The following is a 25,537-nucleotide window of genomic DNA, read 5'->3' on the forward strand; positions in this document are numbered from 1 at the left end:
GAATTTATATAATAATAAAACCCAAATTGTAATACATGGTAGTACCAATACATAGGTGGGCACAAGTGTCTGTGTATGCAGAAGGATAGAAAGAAAGGTGATGGTGGTATAAGCAGTGACCTAGTACTTTGATGGTGTGTGTGTGCCCAGTGAATTAATTAATTAATACTTGACTGCTCTTTAAGGACCTTTAAAGCCCTTAGATTCTAATATGTGGCTATAAAAGAAATATAAGTGTCAAATTTTCACCCTTCATTTTTTTTACTATTTTAATCTCACATCTGATTGTTGCCTCTCATTGATAGACACTCCCAGTTTCTCATATAAGTATAATCTCAAAGGCCAGAAAAGAGAAGAAATACAAGCAGGATAGAAAAAAATGAGTATGTCTAATAAGAGACTGGTTACAACCCACAGCTGGCTGAAGCTGTAGCAAACCTTCTGATTTTTTTCCTGGTTCCCAGGGTTCAGACTGGACATTTGACTACAATCCTTGGGGATCAGAAATCAGACTGAATGGAAATTGTAACCCTCTTTTTGTGTGTGTGTGTGGACACCAATTAAATTGTACGCACACAATTGGTTTGTTTTTAATTTTGTTTTAATTTTGTATTGAGTCTTTATCACATGTTATCTGAGGCCAGATGAATGACAACACCGAAATTCAGTTTCTCAGTGACAATAGAAATAACCTCCATACATTAATTTTCAGAGTCACGCTAAAATTCAAAGATATAATTGTATTCAATAAGTATCCTATCTAATAAAGAAGGAATATGCTAATTGACCCTCACACCATTGCAAAGATAGCAGCCCCCCAGCCAATAAGGAGGGAATATACTAATTGATTGCCCAGCCCTCAAAGATGGTGGCGCCCATAGCCAATAAGGAGGGAATATGCTGACTGACTGCCCCACCCTCAAAGATGGCAGTGCCCACAGCCAATAAGGAGGGAATATGCTAATTGACTTCCCCACTCGCAAAGATGGCGGCGCCCACAGCCACAGGATGGTGGCGCCCAGTCCCCTCAGACCCGCCGGGGCGGCAGGTGTGCGGCAAGACCTTGCTGCGTGCATGCCTCCAGAGTCCCCCAGTCCCCTCAGCCCCCCAGCCACCCAGGGTCAGCCTGAGGTGCAGGCAAGCCTCAGATGGTGGCTGCCCAGCCACCCAGGGCCGCCTGAGGCTCAGGTAACCAGGGCAGTGGCAGCAGCAGAGGTGTGATGGGGGCATTGCCTTCCCCTGATTGCCAGGTCATCTCCCGCCCCTGAGGGCTCCTGGACTGTGAGAGGGGGCAGACTGTACATGAATTTTCATGCACCGGGCCTCTAGTTATTTCAGAAAATTTTTTAATTCATCAATTACAGACCTGCTATAGTAGGCTGAATAATGGTCCCCCAAAAATGTCTGCATTGTAGTCCCTGGAATCTGAGAATAAATTCCTTACATAACAGAAGGGATTCTGCAAATGTAATTGAAGTGAAAATCTTAAAATGGGATTATCCTAGATTACCCAGGTTTGTCCCAGGATCAACAAATTCCTAAACAGTGAAAGTCAGAGAAAAAGGTGTGTCAATGGAAGCAGACATCACAGAGGGATGTGATCACGTCAGGCTGCCAGCTTGAAGACTGAGGAAGGAATCGCTAGCTGAGAGGTCTGGGAGCCTCTAGAGCAGGGATGGGGAACATCCAGCCCGAGGGCTGCATAAGGCCCACAAAATCATTAGGGCTGGCCCTGCTCAGGCTTAGGGGTGAGTTAATTAAATATCTGACCAAATAAAGCAGGCTAATTTTTAAGTTGATGACCTGTGTGGCCCATGAACGATATTATAAATATCCAAATGGCCCTTGGCAGAAAAAAGGTTCCCCACCCTGCTAGAAGCTGGAAATGGTGAAAAAGGATTCTCCATTGGAACCCCCAGGAGGACTGCAGCTCTACCGACACTTTGATTTTAGTCCCCTAAAACCCATTTTAGATTCTGATCTCCAAAACTGTAAGATAACAGATGTATTATTTTAGGACAGGTGGTATCAGTACAAGAAGAATGTAAGCAAGGGAACAGAATAGAGATTCAAGAAACATACTCAGGAATAGTAAAACTTACGGTACACTGCAAATCATTGGAGAAAGGATGATAAATGATGCTGGGGCAACTGGTTATCAGTAAGGAAAACAAAATTGGATCTCTAACTCATGTCATACACACAAAAATCAATTTCAAGTGAAAGAAAATACCTAAAAATAAAACATAAAACTAAAATATGAGAACATCTTTATGACCATGAGGACTTAAGACACAGACATTACAAAGAGGACTTAAGACACAGACATTACAAATCTTAAAGAAAAAGCTTCATAAATGTGACTACCTTTAACTAACCACAGTCTCTGTGATACAAAAAGGCCATACACAAATGGGAAAGGTAAAGAATAGCCAGGAGGATGATAATTAGGGTCTGAAGAACTTCTAAGAATTAATAAGGAATAAACTAAGTTAGCGGAAATAGAAAGAGGACTTAAGACACAGACATTACAAATCTTAAAGAAAAAGCTTCATAAATGTGACTACCTTTAACTAACCACAGTCTCTGTGATACAAAAAGGCCATACACAAATGGGAAAGGTAAAGAATAGCCAGGAGGATGATAATTAGGGTCTGAAGAACTTCTAAGAATTAATAAGGAATAAACTAAGTTAGCCCAAAGGCTAATAGGCAAAAGGCAGTAGCAATCCACTGACAAGGACACCTGCATGACCTGTAACTAGAGAAGGTACTTTCCCTCTCCAGCAGAGTCCACAACCAGGTATGGAGGTATAATTGACACTGATCAGATCAGCAAACAAGATCAAAGCTAACAATTCCTAGAGCTGGGTAGAGACTTGGAGCAGGGGACTCTGAATGCCCCTAGGATGAGGTCACATTGGTAGAATCACTGTCAGAACAATATGGGGTGTACCTTAAAGGTGAGAGTGCACTGATCTAGGACATAGCTATTTTAATGCCAGCTGCATACACCCTCGAGAAAATCTTGAACCAGACACATCACAGAATGTTTACAGCACACCATTATGCAATAAAGTATTGTAATACAGGTAGCATCAACAATATTTATAAAGATTGACTTCTGGGTGATAGGATACATAGGCATCTACCACACTTTTTTTTATTAAAGACAGAACGTGATGGGAGATACTGCAAATTGAAACAGGTAAGTCGGACTACTTTTAGAACGTGTGGCATCAGATTTTAGAGTAAGTGTAGCCTGGAAGAAATCAAGCCTGGAGACCACCTGAGGAGGCTCAGATATGCTTCCTTAAGGCCTTGCTTACTTTCCTTGATCCAAAAGTAACAGCCCTGACTAAGTTACTGTATTGCCATTCTCCTCTCTAGGACCAGCCCCAACCAGTCACTTTTGAGGTGTGAATGACAAAATGACACTGACCTCAGGCCTCTGCTTTCACAGACAAGAACAGGGGCTCTTTCAGGTGTAACAGGATAGTAAGAAGCTAGGAAAATTCCAGGGCAAGTGGAACAGGGAACTAAGAAAAGAAAATTAAACAAGGCCAAACAGTTTGGGCAGCTTGCAGCAACACCTTATCTCCCCCAACCAAGAACATGTGAGAACAAATGATTAATATCTCTTCTCCCTAAGCAGAGAACACATAGCTTTAATCACCCTGGAAATGCTAAGGCAAGTGGGGGTGAAGGGGGAAGGAACGAAGAGAGTTTATCTCACCCACTGAACAAAGAAGTCAGCCATCTTAGGATTTGCCAAGATGACAAGGTGTACATACAAACATTCCCCCCAAAAGCTACAAAAAAAGTAAAAGGGAGACCTTGAGAGCTAATCTGTATCAAGATATCTGGCAGAAGAATCTTAAAACCTATAGACAGTAAAAAAGAAGGAACTCTTACCATTTGCAACAGCATAGATGGACCTGGAGAGCATTATACTAAAAAAGATAAATAACACATGATCTCATTCATTTGTGGAATATAATGAACATAAACTGATGAACAAAAATAGATCCAGAGACATAGAAGCATAGAACAGACTGTCCAACTTCAGAGGCAAAGGCGGAGGGGCGGGGGGAGTAGGAGAACAACCAAAGGACTTGTATGCATGCATATAAGCATAACCCATGGACACAGACAACATGGGGGTGAGGGCATGTGCTGGGGAGAAAGGTCAATGTGGGGCAGGGGGGAAGGAGACATATGTAATACTTTAAACAATAAAGAATTAAAAAACAAACAACAAAAAACCCCCACAAACCTATAGACAGAAAAGTATAAAAACCTTTGAACCCTTACGAGGCTGGCTCCTCAGATAAGCTGAGAGCCCATCTGCACTTTATGCCATATGTATTTTGATAGCTTTGCCTGCCTTGCTTCTTTAATAAATTTGCTTGCTTTACTTCTTTAATAAATTTGCTTTACTACAATGTTGCTTTCTGTCAATTGTTTGAATTATTTCTCTCGAGACTGACAAGAACCGAGGAGGGGAGAGCCCTCTCCTTTCAACTTAGGGGGCTGTCTGGTAATACCATTTCTGGTATTTCTGGTGCCTATAACACAGGTAAAGAAATCCTTCTACTTCTCTTCAAGTCAACATTATGTCATTTCACATAATTTTTATTACTTTTTAATGAGGTTATATCACCTATGGGGAGACCCATTAATTAGCACTTTTAACAGAGATAATTAAACACTGTGTCTCAACTCTATTACTTTGAATACTCCATGAAGTTCCTAATTATTTTCATAACGTTATAGAGAAAAAATGATTTCAAAAGTCAAAGTAATTTGTAAATATATAAATAAGTAATAGTGTGTAGCATTTCGGCAGGATCAAACATTAACCCAGGTAGGAAGGTTAAAAGCCCTACCCTCATCATACCCAAGGCCCCCATCCTGGAATAAACTTCATGATACAGAATTAGGATATGTACATGACTGTGGTACCCAGTGTATAAGAGGGTGTTCTAAAGAGCCCTGAAGAAGCATGTTTCATCCTATGACTCTCTCCCATTACTGTACAATAAAGGAAGCGGAGGCTACTGCCCAGATGGCCAACCCTCACTTCTCTTTGCTCAATGCTCCTCCTATCTTGGTGTCAGCGCTGAAAAGTAAGGCCACTACCGATTCAGGCAGAGGCTCACGAATGTAGGAACAGTCCTTGGAAAGAACGGGAACTCTGAAGAGTATAATTGTTTTTGGCTGTAATGTTTTCAGAAAGTTTCTCATGGGAGGTCATGTCAGTTTCAGCTAACCACCTTCAAGGCCTGTCCCATACTTCTGTACACTGGAGATCTGTTCTCACCCTCCTGTCAAATCTGATGACTTCTCTGGACACTAGCTTCAAAATATCTCGTTTTCCCCCTAATTGTTTTAGCAATGGCTCATGGACAGTTCTTTTAAAGTATCTTTTCATCTTCAAATTATTTCTTTCTTGAAATATTTATTTCCTTGTGGGAACCTGAAAGCTTTACATGCTACAAAAGAATGACGACGTGGTTCCTTACTTTACTTTTTATAACTATAGAGGTATTGGTCAATTAGGGGAGAATCCCTTTGATAATCAGTCAGGCTCTTTGATTAAATTACTGTGATTCTTAAAGAGACTAGAGTTAATTCACAAGGCCTGATGGCTCTTTTGGCATCAGCATTATTTCATGAACAGATCCACTTCATTTATTTTTCTTTTAAAATCAGATAGTTTTAGTATAACTAGAACTTAATACAGTTAGTAAGTACTGGGAAAACATTTTAAAATTTAATAAGAATAGCTAATCTTATAAAATCTCAGAGTTTTAATTATGAAAAGAACTTGCTACATTAGTTAGAATAGCTACCTCTCTGGGAAAGTAAACTAGGTTTCAAGTACATAAAATCATGAAGAGTTCTTAGGTTCGACACTGAAAGTATAATCAATAAAAGGAAAAACTGGACTTTATCAAAATTAAATGAATTTAGTTAATGAAATTTTCAAAAATCAAGAGATAAGCTGAAGATTCTGAGAAAATATTTACAAGTTATATCTGATAAAGGACTTGTATCTGGAATATATACAGGAATCTCACAACTCAACCTAAAATGAGAAACAATCTGACTAAAATATGGGCAAAAGATCTGCACAGACATTACTTCAAAAAATATATACAAATGGCCCATAAACATATGAAAAGATGTTCAATACCATTAGTTACCAGGAAAAATCAAATAAAAACCACAATGAGATAACACTAAGGTGTGTATTAAAATAGTAGATAATATCAAGTGTTGATGAAGATGTAGAGAAACTGGAACCCTCATACAACTGCTGGTGGGAATATAAAATGATGAAGCCACTTTGGAAAACAATCTGGCAGTTCCATGAAAGGTTAAACAGAGATATACCATATGAACCAGGATTTCCACTCCTAGATATATCCCAAAGATAAATATAAAAAAGAGAAAGCCTCACTCTGTGCAAGGGCTTTACTTACTGAGGTTCCACTTTAGGCCCGTCGTTGTAACCTGATTGCAAGGCTGTCCAACAGGAATAAGGCCACACCAATCACCTTCCATTCCAGTGTCTACATGCAATTTGTGCTTTCCCTGAAGCAGAAAAGGGATGTTCATTAAGACAGGGAAGAGAAAGAGAGGGACATTAATGAGCACCGAATACCTGGTTGGAAGCACCAGGGACATCCTAGGAACACTGCATGGTTTATCATACTTAATCCTAATAACAAATGTATATAGTACTAGTATGTGCTGAATAATGCTAAGAGCTTTCACCTGGCTTAATCCTAGTGACAATTTTACAAGGTAGCTTATGTTAATTATCACGTTTACACGAGGAAACTGAAGCTTGCAGAGATTACGTGTCCAGGATCACACAGAGATAACAACAGTTCCTATCTATACCCACCTGCCAATTCCAGAGACTAAACTGGTTCTACAAACTAAAGATGTGGCACTATGTGATGTAGAATTCTAGAGCCTTATTCAAACACATGCTCAAGTGTAAATAAAATATTGGTTCCTAAATAAAACCTCTGCTTTTTCTGAGATTATAAATTTCAGCATTCAATGTCAATCCTAATAGTGGTTAACCTGCTTTCTACATGTATAGATGTCTAGGAGCTGCTCAGTGAGAGTGCCTCTACCAGGAAACAGAGTATCTGCCCTAAATGAACTAGCATGTTTCTTCCATTTTGATTATGAAAACTTACGCAATCTACCAACTTTCATGTTTTTCCATTCAAAAGAAGATTAAAGTTAAATGTAATGCTCAATTGAACCCACAATGTTTCCTTTTAAATAGGATACTTGAAAACTCCTCTTCTACAAAGTAATGATTTTCCATTTCTGTTCTATTCATTATCCTTTGGGTACATGGTCTTTATAGAAAGATACCTCAAGTCCTTGTGGGGAAATGCCAAGGCATGCATGCATTCATAATAGAATAAAAAAGTGTTTTTTATCATTCATATATCCCAGAAGAAAAAGTTCCAAAGGATATTGTTTTTTTTAAATAAAATAATGTCTTAAAATATGTATAATTACAACTTATTACCAGACTATGGTATCTAAGAGTCCTTTTGCAGTCATTTTACTTTTATTCCAATGATGCCTTTTGTACTCTATGTTATAAGCTTCTAAAAACTTTATTTTGCTGTCTATAAGGCTTAAACATATGAGTAGGCTCTCTTTGTCTTAGTCAAAGGATTGCTGTTATTAGGCAAATAATTGTCTGAATTTCATATAAGTCCTTGAAATTTAATATAAGTCCATGTGGATACTCATTACCTATATAATTCATACACATAAGGTATATTTTGAACATTCAAGCAGAAGGTATAAACTGGATTAAAAGGGCTTAAATATATTCAAATGAAAAGAAAATGTAAAGGGACTATATAATACATTAGAGGCCAGGTGCACGACATTCGTGCACTGTCGGGGGCGGGGGGTGTCCCTCAGCCCGGCCTGCACCCTTTTGCAGTCTGGAAGCCCTTGGGGTATGTCCGACTGACAGTTTAGGTCCGCTCACCGTGGGGAATGGGCCTAAGCTGCAGTTGGACACCATAGCGCTGCTGCGGAGGCGGGCTGCTGCGCTTGCCAGCTGTCAGCCCAGCTTTTGGCTGAGTGGCACTCTCCTTGTGGGAGCGCACTGACCACCAGGGGGCAGCTCCTGCATTAAGTGTCTTCCCCCTGGTGGTCAGTGCATGTCATAGCGACCAGTCGTTTTGCCGTTAGGTCAATTTGCATATTATCCTTTTATTATATAGGATTTTGAACTTGGTGTTCATCATTGGAAAAAAACATAGGCAACAAATGTCAATGCACACCAAGCAGTGGATTAAATGCACACAAAGAACCGTGGGTGGATTGGAAACACAATGCATGGTGAAAACGTAATATGTAGAAGGAAACAGAACTGGGGTAAATTACATAACCCATCCATACAAGTTAAAATAAATTCAAACACAAGACACTTTTTCTAATAACAGAACTTAAAACTATTATTTACACACACTAACATGTTTGTCTGTGGGAAGAGCAGGAGAACAGAATGTGGTACAGGGATAAAAGGGAGGCATCAACCAATCAATGAGCAGGCTTGGGGCAGAGATGACAATGGGCCATGAACAGACGAGCATTAGTGACTCAACACTGGATCTATACAAATAAAACAACAAATGTTTTCTAGATGCAAAGCCATACAAGACTTCGAAAAAAGTAGATACAATATTCTAATAATTCTAAACAATAATTAAAGAAAGAGGAATAATTAGAATACAGACATAGATAAATTCAGGAATGAAATCAAAATGAATCTTGTTCTAAAATAATAATCTTTGATGATTTTCTTTTTGTGTCAATATAGAGCAAAAGCATAGAAATCATCATTGTTATACAAATGTTCTACATAATACCATGTAAAAGTAATGCTATGATTGTTGTAAAGCACAGGGGAGGAAAAGTGGAAGAAAGTATATTGGCCCTAGGTTCGTCATTGTTTTACATGTATTGAAATCAAGTTGTAGATTTTAAAAGGAGGATTTAAAAATTGCCCCTGGCCGGAGTAGCTGGTCACATAAATAACATGCCTAAGCTGCAGGACAGACTGAGGGATGAGTGAGATTTGAAATAGTCCTTTTCTTCAACAGCTGTATTTCTCATTCATGAACCTCCATGCCAGTTATTTACAGAGCTATAGACATGAGAAGGATGATGAGTGCATGGAAGGCAAAAAACACACACAACCCAAACAAAACAAAACAGGGAAATTACAGATCAGGGACATACTCAGGTGTGTGGAGTGGGGCAGAAGGCAGGCAGGTGTGGTCACTGAAGGATGGACAGAAGTCAGCACCATGGAGGGACAACGAAGAGGTTTGAAGGCCGAGGGTGCACATGTGCAAAGGCCACACAGCAGTGCTGGGACATCACTGATGAGGGGAGGGTTGGGAGGAAAGAGTGGTGCACAGGGCAGGGAAACTATTCTGTGTGACACTGTAATGATGAATACATGACATTATGCATTTGTCAAAACCCATAGACTGTATAACACAATCAATTCTCACTTTTTTCTTTTGTTCCAAAAAGATGAGCAGCTGCATGTGCATGATCTTGTGTTTATAAACATGCAGATTTAGCTTTGCATGGTTAAAGGAGAGCAATGCTATCTATGCTTTTCTCCTATATTCTCACATCTATGTGACATCTTTCAAAAATGAACAACAGAAGGAATTTTTATTCATTCCTCAGATTTCTACATTTATAATATATGCCAGCCTATATGTGATTTGACAGGCAGGCAGGCATACAGCCCAACATTAAAGAACTTCCCTGAAGATTTATGGCATTACTGGAGACCAGGGGCACCTGCCTAACCAGTGACTTCCATCCACGCTCATGAATCACCACTGCACAGGCTCCTGTTCTGTCCCCTGTTCTGAGCCTCTGAAGTTAAAGACACTTCTGTACAGTAAAGACGCAACAAAAATCAATCAGACACTATGCTTTTCCAATTGTGGTTATTTAAAACACATTAATTACCTCGGAAAGGTATGAAATGGTAACTTAGTGAAAGGGAGCAAAGACGTTGCCTGATACCTATGCTAGAAACCACACTTGTGAGTGTGTTAAGGACAGGCAGCGTCAGGAAAGTATTGAGCAAAAGATACACAGTTACCTAACAAGGGCATAGGAAATCCTGTCACTTTGCTTGTATTATATCTCTTCTTTGAAAATGACGAGGACATGATTGAGAGAAAAGATAAAGTTTGCCCCAGATTTTGCTTTGCAAAAATACCAAAGATGGAGTCATCTCTTAAATCCAATAGCTATGCCAAAGTTATCTCAGTGTGGACATCAGAAAAAAAACAGCAATTTAACCAGATCATTCACAAAGCAACTGAACACAGGACAGGCATAAACATACTTTCCATCTAGTGTAAGAGATTCCAGGAGCAGATGGCAATGGCCATTTATAAAGTGGATAACCATTCACCAAATTGCTGTTGATGCTGAACGGACACCCTGGGGCTAAATGGCAACTACAATTTCTGGCACACAGGTAAACCCAGTGTGAGGGAATACCTTTGTATATTAAATACAAGGCTGACCTCTGGTACTTAAAATTTTATCAACAAACACCAAAAGCAAATTCCATAGCCTGCATGGAAGAATAGTGAAAGAAGTAAACTGAAGGATCTATACTACATTTACCAGAGAAGTTACCTGCCCCACACAAAGATAGACATTTGGACTGGTAAATTTTCATAGTGGGAGTACTCATGTGGCTGAAAGTAGTCACAAGAGAAAGGGTCTCCCCAGTGAACATGGAGATATAAAATCTCAGAACTAGAAAATGTCATAGTTCCATAAATGTAATTGCCAGAGGGAACGGGGGTAGGGTGAGGCAGAAGGTAAAGGGGGGGAAATGGAAGAAGACTTGACTTGGGATAGTGAACACACAATACAATATATAGATGATGTATTGTAGAACTGTACATCTGAAACCTATATAATTTTATTAATCAGTGTTGCCCCAATACATTCAATGAAAATAAAATAAAAATGCTTTTTAACAACAAAAAGCACAAGTGTATTTATTTTATTAAAAAGAGCATACATTGAGTCAAATTTACATGTAAATATACTTATCCAGTTCTTTAATTTAGAATATTTCCTTCTGAAAATGTAATATGCATCTATAGATAGCTTTTAGTGTTTTAAATCATGCCAGAGCCACATTTTTTCAAGTGCCTTCCACAGAACACTATTTCTTAGATTACTTCTTAAATTCTCTTCTGAAGTCACAGTGTATGTGTTCAGCATGTGTGATGTTCTAGGTCGTGTTGCAGCAAAAACCGACCACCTGAGCAAGTGTTTCCCACACTGACTGACTACGGATCCCTGCCTATCCCTCAAACATGTCATTAACCATATAATCTGCATTTCATGAAAACCATCTAGGAAAATATTGCTTTGGAATACTAATTTTGCACATAGCATCTAAAACTATGATGTTTTGGCCCTGGCTGGGTGGCTCAGTTAGTTGGAGTGTTGTCCTGTATACCAAAAAGTTGTGGATTTGATCCCCGGTCAGGGCACATAGGGGAGGCAGCTGGTGGATGTTTCTATCTCACAATGATGTTTCGCTCTCTCTATCTCCCTTTCCCTTCTTCTCTTTCTCAAATCAATAAAAACATATCCTCAGGTGAGGATTGAAAAAATAAAACTATGATATTTTGCTTTATTATTTCCACACCTAGAGCATTTCAATGATATGTTTTGAAATTAATAACTTCCATCTGATTTATGTTTTCAATATTATTTAATAACATGGCGCGGAAATCAGGCAGGTTTTGAAATGAGGTAGGCATACTCTCTGATTAAATGGTTAATGACAATACTGAATGCTTACCCAAAATAAAACCTCTGAATGCTGTTTAATTCAAAAGTCAACAATATTTATGAAATACCTACTATGGTTAGAGATAATAAAAGACTGTAATGATCAGTTAATTTCCTCATTAACCCCCGAACACTAGACTATTTTAAAAAAATAAAATCAGTTTATCCTTTGTTTTCTATCACCTCTGTATTCTTGCCGCCCCCCCTTTTTTTTTTACAATATATCCTGTCCTTTCTTTATGCCTCCCTTTTATCCAGTGGGAGAAGATAATCTGGGGAGTACACTAAATTGTCAGAAATCTATTCTTGACTCCTCCATAAGATACAGACACTTTAAACGATGACTTCTACAGTAAAGACAATGCTTATTCCAGAAGCAAGAACTTCTAACAGTGGAAACAGGACAGATTGCACTGAAAGATATGTTTTGAATCAAAGAGTGATCACAGAGTTTTCAGATACCTTCAGATGAATGTAATTTTACCTAACACAGAATGATCAAAACACTCATGTTCTCTGGTCTATTCCTCTGCTATTTCTCCAACCTTAATCTATAGAAACCTCAAAGCAAAGGGCAAGCTCTACATTGTTATGAAAACTCCCTATATATTCCAGTTAACATAGATCACTTGCTTCTACTGTCTACAATCTTAATCATACTATAAAACAGCTTTTTTTTCTTTTACTGTAACATATCTCTTAAATGCGTTCATGTTGTGTCCTTGAAAAGAATAAAATTTCTTTAAAGGCAAAAACTCTTTATTTCTGTTCCATTTATAGCATGGTGGAAGGAACATAGTGTCTAATAAATATCTGATTAGTGGCTTAGAATAAAAGAAAAAAGCACTGATAAAAAGATGACACCCTGCTTAGAAAATATTTATCAACAATACTTATCAAAAATATTTATGAGTAGATGAAGGAGGGTTCAGTTGAACTGAAAGGTCTAAGTACAGTCACCTAGAAATTTTTATGCAGATAATGTCTGCTTAATTGAACACAAGGACAAAAACCACACACAACCAATAATTATGAATACCTCATCAACAGTATTCCAAATACACTTTGAGGTATGTACAGAGTATACATTTATGTTTGTATGTAAAATGGGCATTATAATACTACCTCATTGGGTTGAGAACAAAGTCAGATAAAATGTATAAGGAGTCAAGTACAAGGCTTTAAACATTCATCTATGAATGCTGATTTACTTATTCCTCTTCTTCTACCAGGCCCCAGGTTTAATTTGAACACAAGTTTTCCTTCCATTCTTTTCTGTTTTTATTTTATAAAAGCCTACTCACTTTGTTTCAGTAATTGTAAAAGGAAAATAAATGTGATTATTCCTCATAAGACTAATATGAAATTTAGCAGGAATGGAGAAAAAGAACATCTTAATCTAAAAAATTTATGTTAGACCTTCAAAAGACATTAAAATATCTTAATGAAGAATCAGGCCTCCATTTCTATATAGAAACTCTAATTTTCACTCAATTACTTTTTAAATGGTTCTCAACTCTGAAATCGTCCTTTATAGGAACACACCTCCCTAGCTTTGGTCATCAATTTTAGAAAAATTCTAAAAACTCTGAGGTCTCATACCTGGTCATTATATCCAAAATGCAATTCTTAAAGTTATTTTCTTATGATTCTCAATATAACTGGACTCTAAATCCACTGGACTTGTTTCTCAGATTTTTCTCACAATTGGTAAGGACTATGTAAATGGGAATCCCAGCCCTGCAATACATATTCCAACTTTCCTCCTGAACGTTAACTACCCCAACTTTCCTTCTATAAAAGAACTGTGTGTGTAGTCTCCAACCATAGGCAATCAGCTTCACACATTAACCCAATAGGAACATCCTCCCCTACTGACCCGTTTGTCAGGTTCCAGTCCCCCAGCACTTCTCTCCTCTGCTGGCCCTGAAGCTGTAGTCATTAAATGGGTACGGAAGAGGAGGTAGGGGAGGGGAGGGGAGGGCTTTGGGAGGTAGTTTGAGAGCTTGAGAAAGAAGAGAACTGCTGCAATGATCCTACTCATTATCCTCTCTCAGTTAACTCCAGGAAGTGTCTCTGCTTGCTGAGAGGTCATATGGCTGATGTTCAGCCTGGTTAATTGAGTTGGGTGTCTAGTTTTTACCCCCCACTCCCATGTTGCTCATGATGCTCAGGGGATCTTGTTAGTGCTGCTGAAGAAAGGGGATAGAAAAAAAACACCCCACTTTGCATTTATTTATTTATTTTAACCCCCAGCATGACTATCAAACTTGATAAACTGGAGGAAATAATGAGAAAGTTCTGGTTAAAGAAAAAGGGAGAGAAGCAAGGAAACAATTTTTGAATATCTGCTATGTTCTATTCATATTCTTCTTGGCAGCAAAATTCTCCTAACAACCTCGAGTGGTAGAGTTACTACTAAGACAGAGATTGTAGACTCAGTACAGTCATTAGTTTGCTCCAGATGACTCAGCCAGTAATGGGTAGATGTAGGATCTAAACCCAAGCATGTGATGACTTTAAAGTCCACCTATTATTTTTCATCATGCTTTTCTAGACTTCTAATTTTAAAAGCCAGTCAGAACCATTTCATTCCTTTGCTATTCTTCCCATTCCTGCTTTTTGCTCCCCATATTTGATCTCCAAGTTAAGCTATTGTATGACCTGTCCAAAGTTTATCCTAAATAATAAATACTTGTGCAGTAAATGGATGAATAAAGGAATAACTATCTGCTTGCTGTCATCCACCTATCTTCAACATTTTCCATCCTATGTATATGCCCCCATTCATTTAATTGTTCTTAGTCAGTGACTGAAGATAGAGAGGGTACTAGTAAGGATGTGTGAGGCACTCATTTGTATTTCAAAACACGCTTATTGGGGTTTCCAGGAGTTCACAAAGAATAGTTAAAGCAACATCAATGACTGGGCTAAGATGAAGAAAATGAACATACAAAAGTATTTTTAGTCTGGAACAAATAGGACAATTTTGTTTCTCTCCCAGATTCTATCCTATATAATAAAAGCCTAATATGCTAAGTGTCCAGTCATCCATTCAACCAATCAAAGCGTAATATGCTAATGATATGCTAAGGCTGCTCAATTGCTCGCTATGATGTGCACTGACCACCAGGGGGCAGACACTCCAACTGGTAGGTTAGCTTGCTGCGGGAGTCCGGCCGATCGGGACTGAGCGAGATGGGCCGGACACACCCTGGAGCCCTCCCACGGTCCCTCCCTGGCTGGCCAACCTCCCGTGTCCCTCCCTGGTCCCGATCATGCACCGGTGGGGTTCCTCAGCCTGGCCTTCACCCTCTTGCAATCTGGGACCCCTTGAGGGGATGTCAAAGAGTGGTTTTGGCTCGATCCCGCAGGCGAGACTGAGGGACCCCACTGGTGCATGAATTTGTGCACCGGGCCTCTAGTAAAATATAGATTAGAGGCAGTTGAGTTAATATTCAGATGGTACAGGTTTCAAAACTCAGTTCAGACATCATCTCCTCTATCAACCTTCTCCAAAGCCTGTAGCCTGGGCTACCTGGACACCCTTGCGCTCCACAGCACATTGTTTTAAGTCTACACTGTAACTCCCATATCGGAAGGTAAATACCTCAATGAGAGAAGTCATATCTCAATAATTTTTATATCTTGAAAACTTGTACAATGGCAGACACATAGTAGAAATACAATAAATATTTATCTAAAAGAGAGCACTAGCTTACCTGTTTTTCATGTAACTACTCCCAACCTCCAATTCATGGGCCAGCTTCCACCCCACCATCCCAACCCCATTTTTTTGGTCCTCTTTACATTACAAGCCCTAGAAAGGGTTGTCTAAATTCACTGTCTCCAGTTCCTTATATTCATCCCAATTCAGCTTTCACCCCACCTTTTTTCCAAACTGGCTTTCATGAAGATAAACAATAACCTCCAAACTTCTAAAACCAATGGTCCTCCTTTGACTTGACCTAGCAGAATTCACAGTGGGCTATCACTCTCTCCTCCTGCACATACCGCCTTTACTTTGCTTTCATACCACCCTCTCTTGGTTTTCCTCTTCACCCACAAATTTTTTGGTTGTCTCCTCCTCTCCCAACTCCTAAAGCTGGACTCCTTCAGGGTGGAGTTCCTTAGTGTCAGCTACATCTTCCTCCCTCATCTACCTACATTTATGCCCTTGGTGATCTCAATCATGTAGATCTTGGCAAATACCAAATTTGTATCTGCAGCCTGGACTTCTCTCCATAAGTCTGGTCTTGAACATCCAACTGCCTGTTTGACACATCTGGACCTTTAACCTCAAACGTACCCCATTCACAGCTTTTAATCTGAGTTGATATCTACTCCATTCTTCCAACTGCTTAGATGAAAGTTTTTCTTCCTTTTTTTTCATACCCATAAGGAAATCCTATTTACTCTATACAGGATTTCTCTTTCTAAATATATCCAATTACCACTTCTCACAATTTCCTTCATTACCACTTTATCCAAGTCACCATAACAAGACCTCCCTTGGTCCCATGAGAGCCTAATGTCAACTCAGCAGCCAAAGTGATTCTTTTAAAAAATATGTCAGACCTACCTTCCTCCACACTGACCCCACCCCTCCAGAGAAACAATCCCAGCTTTCTGAAAGGTTTCCACTTCTCTTCTCGTCCTGGCTGGACTTTCAATTCTGCCCATGGAGTGAGTCTGACAGAAACACTGTCATTATTAATGAATCCTGGTTTTGAGCTAGCCTGTGCAAGTCTGTCCCATGCAAAGTGCTGTAGTTAAGAGCATGGGTGCTAAAGAAACACTTCATGGATTTGAATCACTTTTCCACTATGCTTGAGTTTCATTTTCCTCATCTATAAAACCAGAATTAAAGGTTTGTTGTGAGAATTAAATGACCTGATATGTGAGATACTTAGAATAGTGCCTGCCACAGAGTAAATGGATCTATAAACATTCATTATTATGTTTATCATACAAAAGGGTTAAAATGAACAAAAAACATTGCGTTAATTTTAGACAGTCAACTTTCCTGCCTCTTATTTTTGTGTCAAGTATATTAGATTAATAATATCTTCTGAAAGCAACTCAAAAAGTACCCCATACTATTCTACATATGATGTATTGGCAAAATGTTGGAATAAACATACCTTTCAAGGTATATTGATCACAATCTTAATTGTTACAGTAGTCTTATTTTGGTACCTCTTAACATGTAAGGTAAGAGTCTTTAACGTCAGAAAGGTAAAAATGCTGATTTGGAGGGACAATAGTTTTTTTTTTAATAATATATTTTTATTGATTTCAGAGAGGAAAGGAGAGAGAGATTAAAATATCAATGATGAGAGAGAATCACTGATCAGCTGCCTCCTGCACACCCCACACTGGGGATTGAGCCCACAACCCAGGCATGCACCTTGACCAGGAATCAAACCGAGACTTCCCGGTTCATAGGTTGACACTCAACCACTGAGACACATTAGCCCGGCTGTTTTAGATATCTTGAGATGAAACTATGGTAAGATTTCTGAGAGAAATATTATGTCTTGATGCAGCTTAGCCTTACAAATCTGTGCTGCAGAAGAGATTACTCTGATAAAGACACAATTAAGCATAGCAGATGTGCTGCATTAGGTCTGAAGTAACAACTGCTTGTACAGCAGTCTGGGTGTTTGCCACAAATCAAGAACAATGCCAGACAACCGCGATCACATTCACCTCAACTGCACTACTTAGTCTTCCACCCTTTCTGTTCGAACAAGTGCATGTATCCATGTGTGTTCATGTGTGTCTACCATCCTTGTATCATATTTCTCTGTGGGAGTCAGTCCCCACAGTGGCACCCACTGATCTCCGGGCATTCATGTCCTTGCATGGTGATCCCACAGGAATAGCACTAATTTGTATGTCTTGACAGCACCCACAGAGGTGCTGGTGGGTGACTTCTAGGCCATATCATACAAATATGACAGCTGGCCCCTTGCTTGCTTCCTCTTACAGATCACTTGCTCTGGGGAAAGTCCATCACCACGTTAAGAGGATATTCAGGAAGCCCCATAGAGGCCAAACAGAGAGGAATGGAGCTATCTCCACTCATCCCAACCAGCAAGCACCAACTTTCTACCTTAGAATGAGTGACACCTGGCACAGCTGAACTTCACAAGGCACCAAGCTTGAACACCCAGAAAAAACAAATTCTAGACACAGAGTAACTCTGTGAGATGATAAATGTTCCCGGTAACTTTAAGCCACCATGTTTGTGGTATTTGTTACGCAGCAATGGATAATCAACACACTCTTGATCCTTGCCATCCTTTCCAAATGCTTCTGTCTGCACTGCCGTGTCTTTCTCTTCCCCTTCTCACTTCCTGTGTCTTTTCTGCTTCTTTAAATGTCTATACAACAGATTAGGAATATATGTCATTTTTTACACTTGTTCAAATTAGTGTATGGTTCCCTTTTAAAAAGTATAATTATGGCCCTGGCCAGTTTGGCTCAGTGGATAGAGAGTCAGCCTGTGGACTGAAGGGTCCCAAGTTTGATTCCTGGTCAGGGCACATGCCTGGGTTGTAGGCTCCAACTCCCGTGTGGGGCAGGAGGCAGCCGGTTAATGATTCTCTCTCATCACTGATGTTTCTAACTTTCTCTCCCTCTCCCTTCCTCTCTGAAATCAATACTCTCATCACTGTTTCTAACTTTCTCTCCCTCTCCCTTCCTCTCTGAAATCAATAAAAATATTAAAAATAAATAAATAAAAAATATAATTATGACAAATTTTTGTTTTCTTTGTTTCTAAAGAAAAACTACCTTCTGTGTGTGAGCTGGACTGATTTTTCCCTAGTGCTTATTCTTTCCTTAGCTATCAACTTGGGAAAGGTAAGGATAGAATTGGGGGGAAAAGTTCCCCAACAATCATTAAATCTCTTAATAAAATTAAGATACTAGTAGATAAGACAATCATTCAAACAGACACTTTATGCTTAGCAACACTATATATACTAAAATGTCCTATGATGTACATGATTATTTAAAAAGACTATGTTAAAGTAAGAGTGAACCATATTTCATAAAGAATTTCGCATGGTGGGAGGAAAAAGCATTAAATATTGTACAATAACTACCTCTCTTCCTATTCCCAAAGTTACTTATTTAATAACATTTAAATAGTTGATAAAATGTGGCCAAATGTAATTTTAAGTTTGATTGGGATAATATAGTTTCCAAAATTGGATCCTTGAACTCCACACATAATTCAGGAGCAATTCACAAGGGGCTGCTTCCAGTGTTCTCTATCTTATATTTTCTACTCTTCTAATTTTGTTTATATAATAAAAAATTTTGTTTTAGTTTTGCTGTTACCAATTTATGGTATCCTAGAAACTCCACAATGACCGAAAAGGACAGGTAATCACAACAAAGCAGAATTACCAACATATTTATGGCCTTATCATCTGACAGGAAAGGTCAGAGCTTCTCAGAGTTTATTCATATCCCTGCACCAGCTTTCAGTCCTTTGAAAATTGCTCCTGGATACCCGGCTTCCCTGAAATCACAGGCAGTGGCAGCCACTCTCTAAAGGCATAAATCAGATTCTAAATAACTGATGGCACTTTTTCCTCTAGACCTGGACAAGGGAAGCACTACATTCCCATAGTTGAGTGCTTGCAATTGGAAAAGCCAGTGCACCGAGGATGTTTGGAGGGTTTAATTTCTGAAGCCATCTAAGAAAACAGTCTTTGGGGATTATGAAAAATAAAAGTTTGTCTTGAAAGTCACTGGCATTTTAATATCTTGTCTTCTTTCATTCTCCAAATCCAAATGAAACACTATCACAAACTTAGTATTTGTTTATCAATGGATCCTATCATGACTTTTTTTTTGTTCCAAAGTTAAAATGTGCAAAGTGTGTGTTATTTGGCACACTATACTACAAGCCAATGACATAATGGAAGTGAAATAGATGCATATATGTATATGCAACTATCTACTTAGAGAAAAAAACCCAAAAATTACAGAGAGATGTTTAATAAAAAGCAAGACAAAATATTTTGAATTTTTTTCTATAGATGTCAGTAATTATTTGTTGTAGGGAACATTAAGAAGTAGGTCATAAGAAACCTTTGTTCTAATAATTAGTAACATCCTATTTAAATGTCTGGCATTTAACATCCCAGTAGTCATGGTAGTCAGGCATTTCCTCTGATACATATGGATGCAGCTGGGGTAGAACCTGAAAACCATCCCGGAGAAAAACATTTGAAAGCTCAGGATCTTTCATCTGTTGGCATGGTTGTCAATCAATGAGTTATCTCTTTACTTATCTCTAAATAAATGTTGCTTTTCTATTTAGTTATTTCAATAAAAATTAATACAATCCTATTAAGGGCTACTCAGAGGACTTTCATAAGAAAACCCTTGCATTAATCTTCGTTGCTACGCTTTAGCTTATGTTTATCACTGTGCTGGCAAACACACGGCAGTGAGACTCAGTGCGGATTCTTGGGTCTGACTGTCTGGGATCAGATGCTGTTCTGCCACTCATTGGCTGTGGGACTTTGGACAAGTAAATTAATCTCTTTATTTCTCAATTCCCTCATTTGTAAAACAGAGGAGCCATGTAACATCACAGCATCATTAAATTAAAAATACACATAAAGCACTTAAAGCAGTGCTTGGCACATAGCGCTCAATAAATACATCTTAACTATTTTGTTATCATTATTTGTCCTGGCAAACAAAGAAAATGACTGAAGTAGGTTTAATGTGTGAATGATGTACTTTCAGGGGGACACGGTCTCTGTTGCTAATTATTCTCTAATTTTGTCAGATAAGCCCATAGAGAAAACAAGAGGCAGAAGACAGGTTACAATTTCCATGCAGTGCTTTTACATAATGTACATTAACCCTTTGTGGTCGTATTAAATTTGGACATGGGTGTCGTACTGGTCGGAATTAATTTCCATTGAAAGAGCAGTGATATGTAACATGCAAGATTATGAAGGATAAACAAGATTTATTAATTCTTTTTTGGAACTACGTCACTACTAGTAGAATCACTACAAACGTTATCACTTTCTACGTCAGAGTCAGTATTCAAGGTGCCAAAATAAAACTCTTCATCGTTACTTTCAGATTCGCAGTACACTTCTTTCGGTAACTTTCTTTTTGCCATTTTGGAGTATTATTTTGAAATATCTTAACAAGCGAGAATGCCTAATTACAGTTAAACGTAATTTGTAAAGCTTTATTTGAAATTCTGCGAAGTATCTCCGAAGCTTGTCGATTTCTTCACTCTCAAAAGGCGACTGACTCGCCACAGTGTTTTGCATGGCGAGTGTGGAACGACCGCGTTTGTTTATATTGAGTTTTGATATCTCCGATTTGTCGGGGCAATGTTTTGGTTCGTGACAAGGTCACTTAGACACTTAAGAGCTTTCAGAGAAATTATGAACTGATACATGAATGAATAGAGTTAAGATTCGTACGGTTCCTTGCTGTGGTGGCTGAGAGCAGACATACGACCGGAACGGTAAAAAAGCTTTGGTGGCTGAGAGTAGACAAACGACCGCAAAGGGTTAATATGTCACCTCTGTCTACATTACCCCATTCAGCCTCAGTCCTCATTCTAGGCTATACATGCTGTCATAGCTTAAGGCCGCAGTCAAAACACAGATCAAATAACACCGCCTATTACATGAAAGAAAAACCAATACAACCAAATTGCTATTTGTCTTAAAAATGCCATGATTATACATCCTAGCACCTCTGTAAATTTCAGAGTGCTGCTGTTCAGATATATTATTCATGTAGCAGTTAAAATCTGAACCTTCATCTTCTGACCTTAAGTTGGACATTACAGCTTGTATGAGAAGTTACTGTGAAAAGTTAATTTTGTGGTTATCTTAAATTCTCAATGATTTTAAAAAATTTTAGTCACTTAAAAATTAATTGTTCAATATTTAGAAACATTGGACATTGGAGTAATAGAAGCTAGGCTGCCAGTACATCCAACAGAGGAAAGTTAGGATTCATTCTGTAGAAACTATCTTATCCAACTTCTTTTCTTTTCCTCAAGAGACAACTTGACATTAAAAAGTAGAAAATGGGGCCCGGCCATGGCGGCTCAGCGGTTGAGTGTTGACCTATGAACCAGGAGGTCAGGACCGGGGGGTGTGCAGGAGGCAGCCAATCAATGATTCTCTCTCATCAATGATATTTCTACCTTTCTCTCTCCCTGTCTCTCTGAAATCAATAAAAATATACTTTAACTAGAGGCCCGGTGCATGGCATTCGTGCACTGGTGGGGAGCGTGGCCTGCGGGGATCAGCCCACTATGGGAGCGCTGCTCATCCTGGTCAGCCTAGCGGCTGTGGACCCACCCTCTGAGCAACTGCTCATCCCGGTCAGCCATCCCACTGTGGAAGCACACTGCATTGAGCGTCTGCGCTCTGGTGGTCACTGCTTGTCATAGCGACTGATCCAGAGGTCGTTCCACTGTTCGGTCGCTGAACTTTTATTATATAGGATAAAAGATGGTTCTGAAACAATAACATTCAGTATTTGATAAGTGAATCCCATGAATGTATTATAGATTTGCATCAAAACTATGTATTTTCATAATAAATTTAATGAGAGTCACCTTGAGTTATTTCATAGAATTTAAACATGAAATGAAGAAATGTTATCATTTATATGTTGGTAGGGCTATGGTGATAATTTTATAAACATAATAATAATAACAAAAACCCTCATATACTCTGGCTTGGCATTGTAAAACCATGCTAGAGAGCAATCTGGCACTAAATAAAGTAAACATAGACCTTATGATCTGACAACTGCTTTTCTAGATATATATGAAAAGCTCTTACAGGTCCATAAAGGCACATAGGTGAGGGGGTTCATTACATTATTGGGCTGGGTGGGATTGTGGGGGGGGATGATGCAGGGTTTGGAAGCAATTTGGTGTTCAGCACTCAGAGAGTGGATGGGCAAATATACTAGATGTATAAAGCACAGTGCTATGAAAAAGTTAAAAGGAAGAGAATCAATGTGTATATAGCAACACAGACTGATCTTAAAAGTATAGGCAGGGGTGGGTACAGATTAACCAAAGAACTTATATACATATGCATAACTCGTGGACACAGACAATAGTGTGGTGAAGGCCTAGGGCAGAGGGTGTATGAGTTAGAAGAGGGTTAATGTGGAAAAAAGGGGGATATCTGTAAAACTTTCAACCATAAAGATAAATTAAAATTATATAAAGAATTATTTAAAAATATATATATATCCAGAAAAAAACATGGAGGAAGCTTGACTGCACCTTGTGAACCAAAACAAGCCAGTCTGAAAATGCTATACACTGTAGGATTCCACTTACACGAGACTCAGGAAAGGCAAAACTATAGAAACAGTAAAAAGATGAGTACCTCCCAGGGGTTTGAGGGGAGGTTAGAAGTGATGAATAGGTGAAGGGGATCACCAGGTGGTGAAATTATACTTCATGATATCACAATGGTGGATACATGACAGTATGAGTTTGTCAAAACCTACTGAACTTTATGACACAAAGAATATACCTTTTTGTCAGCAAATTTTAAATCAAAAAGGATTAGGGGATCCTGGGAAAATGCATATTGTGATAAGAGAACCTAACTCTGTCACAAACATAATGAATAACCTTAATGAAAGGAGAAGAAAAAGTGTTGAAATAAGTAAATAGAAGTCAATAGAGTCTGTAAAATTAAAGGCAAAATGAACTGCAGGTAAACACTGTACTCTAGTTGATCAAGTTGTTTTCTCCATGGGCACACGTTAACAATTCTAATAGTGCTGCTATACATGTAAATTGGAATTGAATAATTAAGTAAATGGATGCAGATGGTGGGATCCAGGATTCTCACTGTTGAATGGGACATTACAGACAAAAAAGGGAGAATAAAATGATCCATGTGGTACTGGATTAGAGTTGGAAGCATCAGTAAGAAGTCATGTTAAACTTAATAAAAGTATAGATGGTTACATATGTATAAATGTGGGCAGATATACAGATTAGTACATACATCTTATTTTTTTGCTGAGAGAGCTTAAAAATGATACCCCAATAATAAGCACACATAGCACCTCAGTTTCTAATACCATTCTCCAACAGAAGGAAACAGACTCTAGTAATGGCTGATTCTAAGAGCAGGAAATATACAAAAGGCAATCCTGGGATATCTTATAGTAGAAACAAAGGAAGCTTACACACTCTGGTATACACAGGTACATACACACACACATACCCCGTACGTTTAGGGGATATATGTCAAAGATGCACAGTAGCCAAGTGGCCTAAATTGGAACAGTTTGAACAAACAAATAACTAAAGTAATATTACACTACAAATCAAAGTATAAAATCAATATCTATGAGTCAAATATGAAAATAAATTATTGAATACATTTTTGAATGGGGCAAAAGGGATGAATCTCCCATGAAGAAAAATTATAAATTATGTAACTACTCCACCCACGGAGGGGAGGTATATCTCCCACTATTTCAGTGGTCGGCAAACTCATTAGTCAACAGAGCCAAATATTAACAGTACAATGACTGAAATTTCTTTTGAGAGCCAAATTTTTTAAACTTAAACTATATAGGTAGGTACATTGTTATTAACTTAATTAGGGTACTCCTAAGGCTTAGGAAGAGACACACTCAAGGAGCCAAAGAGCCGGATGTGGCTCGTGAGCCGCAGTTTGCCGACCACGGCACTATTTAACTGTGTCTGCACATTTGACTCCCTCCTCAATCATAGGGAAGGACTAACATATAATACTTCTAGGCTGATGGTCAAGGGCAACAAAAAGTGTCTAAGTCATACTGATAGTATGCACCTTTGATAATGATGTGATAAAAATGGCATTTTATGATCTTCCTCTTAGACATAGTCCAGTTTAAGCAGGAGAAAAACATCAGACAAATGCCAATAGAGGGCTATCCTATAATATGTCCAACAAATACTCCTCAGTACTGTCAAGGTTAACAAAAAGCAGGAAAGTCTGAGAAAGTGTCACAACTAAAAGATGCCTAAGGACACATAACATCTAAATGTATTATGGGATCCTCACTGGGATCATGGAACAGAAAAAGGACAGTAAGTTAAAAAGTAAGAACATATAAAGAAACTATGGACTCTAAGTTAACAACAATGAATCAATATTGGTTCATTAATTGTAAGAAATGTACTATACAAATAGGTTAATAACAGTAGGGAGAACTATGTGTGTGGGTTGAGGGAAATATATAAGAACTCTACTATCTGCTCAATCTGATTTATAAATCTAAATATCCTCAGGTGAGGATTAAAATCTAAAACTATTAAAATAAGCTTATTATTAAAAATATACAATTACATACAAAGGTAATAAGGGAAAGGTAAAAATAATATTTATGTAAAGTGTAAGTGCACACAAACATTCCCCCCCAAAATAAAGAAAAACAAAACTATATGCAACTTACTTCACAAAGAGGTAATATCACTAATATATGAAGAACTTCTAACAATAGAGAAGAAAAAAAATACCAATAACTTTATTTGTAGAAAAGATGGGCTAGCCAGAGAAAAAGAATGTGAACAGCTATTA

General features: G+C 38.4%; 1 protein-coding gene and 1 long non-coding RNA gene across 5 annotated transcripts in view; both read right to left on the bottom strand.

Annotated features, from left to right (window-relative positions):
- The window catches only part of TPK1 (thiamin pyrophosphokinase 1), a 289,105-nt gene that overhangs the window by 64,478 nt on the left and 199,090 nt on the right, over nt 1-25,537 (bottom strand). For 3 of the 4 annotated variants that reach the window (XM_014536881.1, XM_005862817.2, XM_014536880.1), the window contains one exon: nt 6,488-6,599. In XM_014536881.1, coding sequence (XP_014392367.1) covers nt 6,488-6,599 — 112 coding nt within the window. Of the gene's footprint in view, nt 1-3,923; nt 3,953-6,487; nt 6,600-25,537 lie in introns of those variants that run through there. The other variant, XM_014536882.1, reaches the window with a different exon arrangement.
- Nucleotides 7,591-20,916, bottom strand: LOC106725500. The gene is made up of 4 exons (XR_001361390.1): nt 20,808-20,916; nt 18,275-18,277; nt 15,385-15,395; nt 7,591-7,602 (listed from the first exon to the last, which is right to left on the bottom strand). It is a non-coding gene; the product is annotated as an uncharacterized LOC106725500 (long non-coding RNA).

Source organism: Myotis brandtii, unplaced genomic scaffold (assembly GCF_000412655.1).
Source record: "Myotis brandtii unplaced genomic scaffold, ASM41265v1 scaffold168, whole genome shotgun sequence".
Lineage (NCBI taxonomy): Eukaryota > Metazoa > Chordata > Mammalia > Chiroptera > Vespertilionidae > Myotis > Myotis brandtii.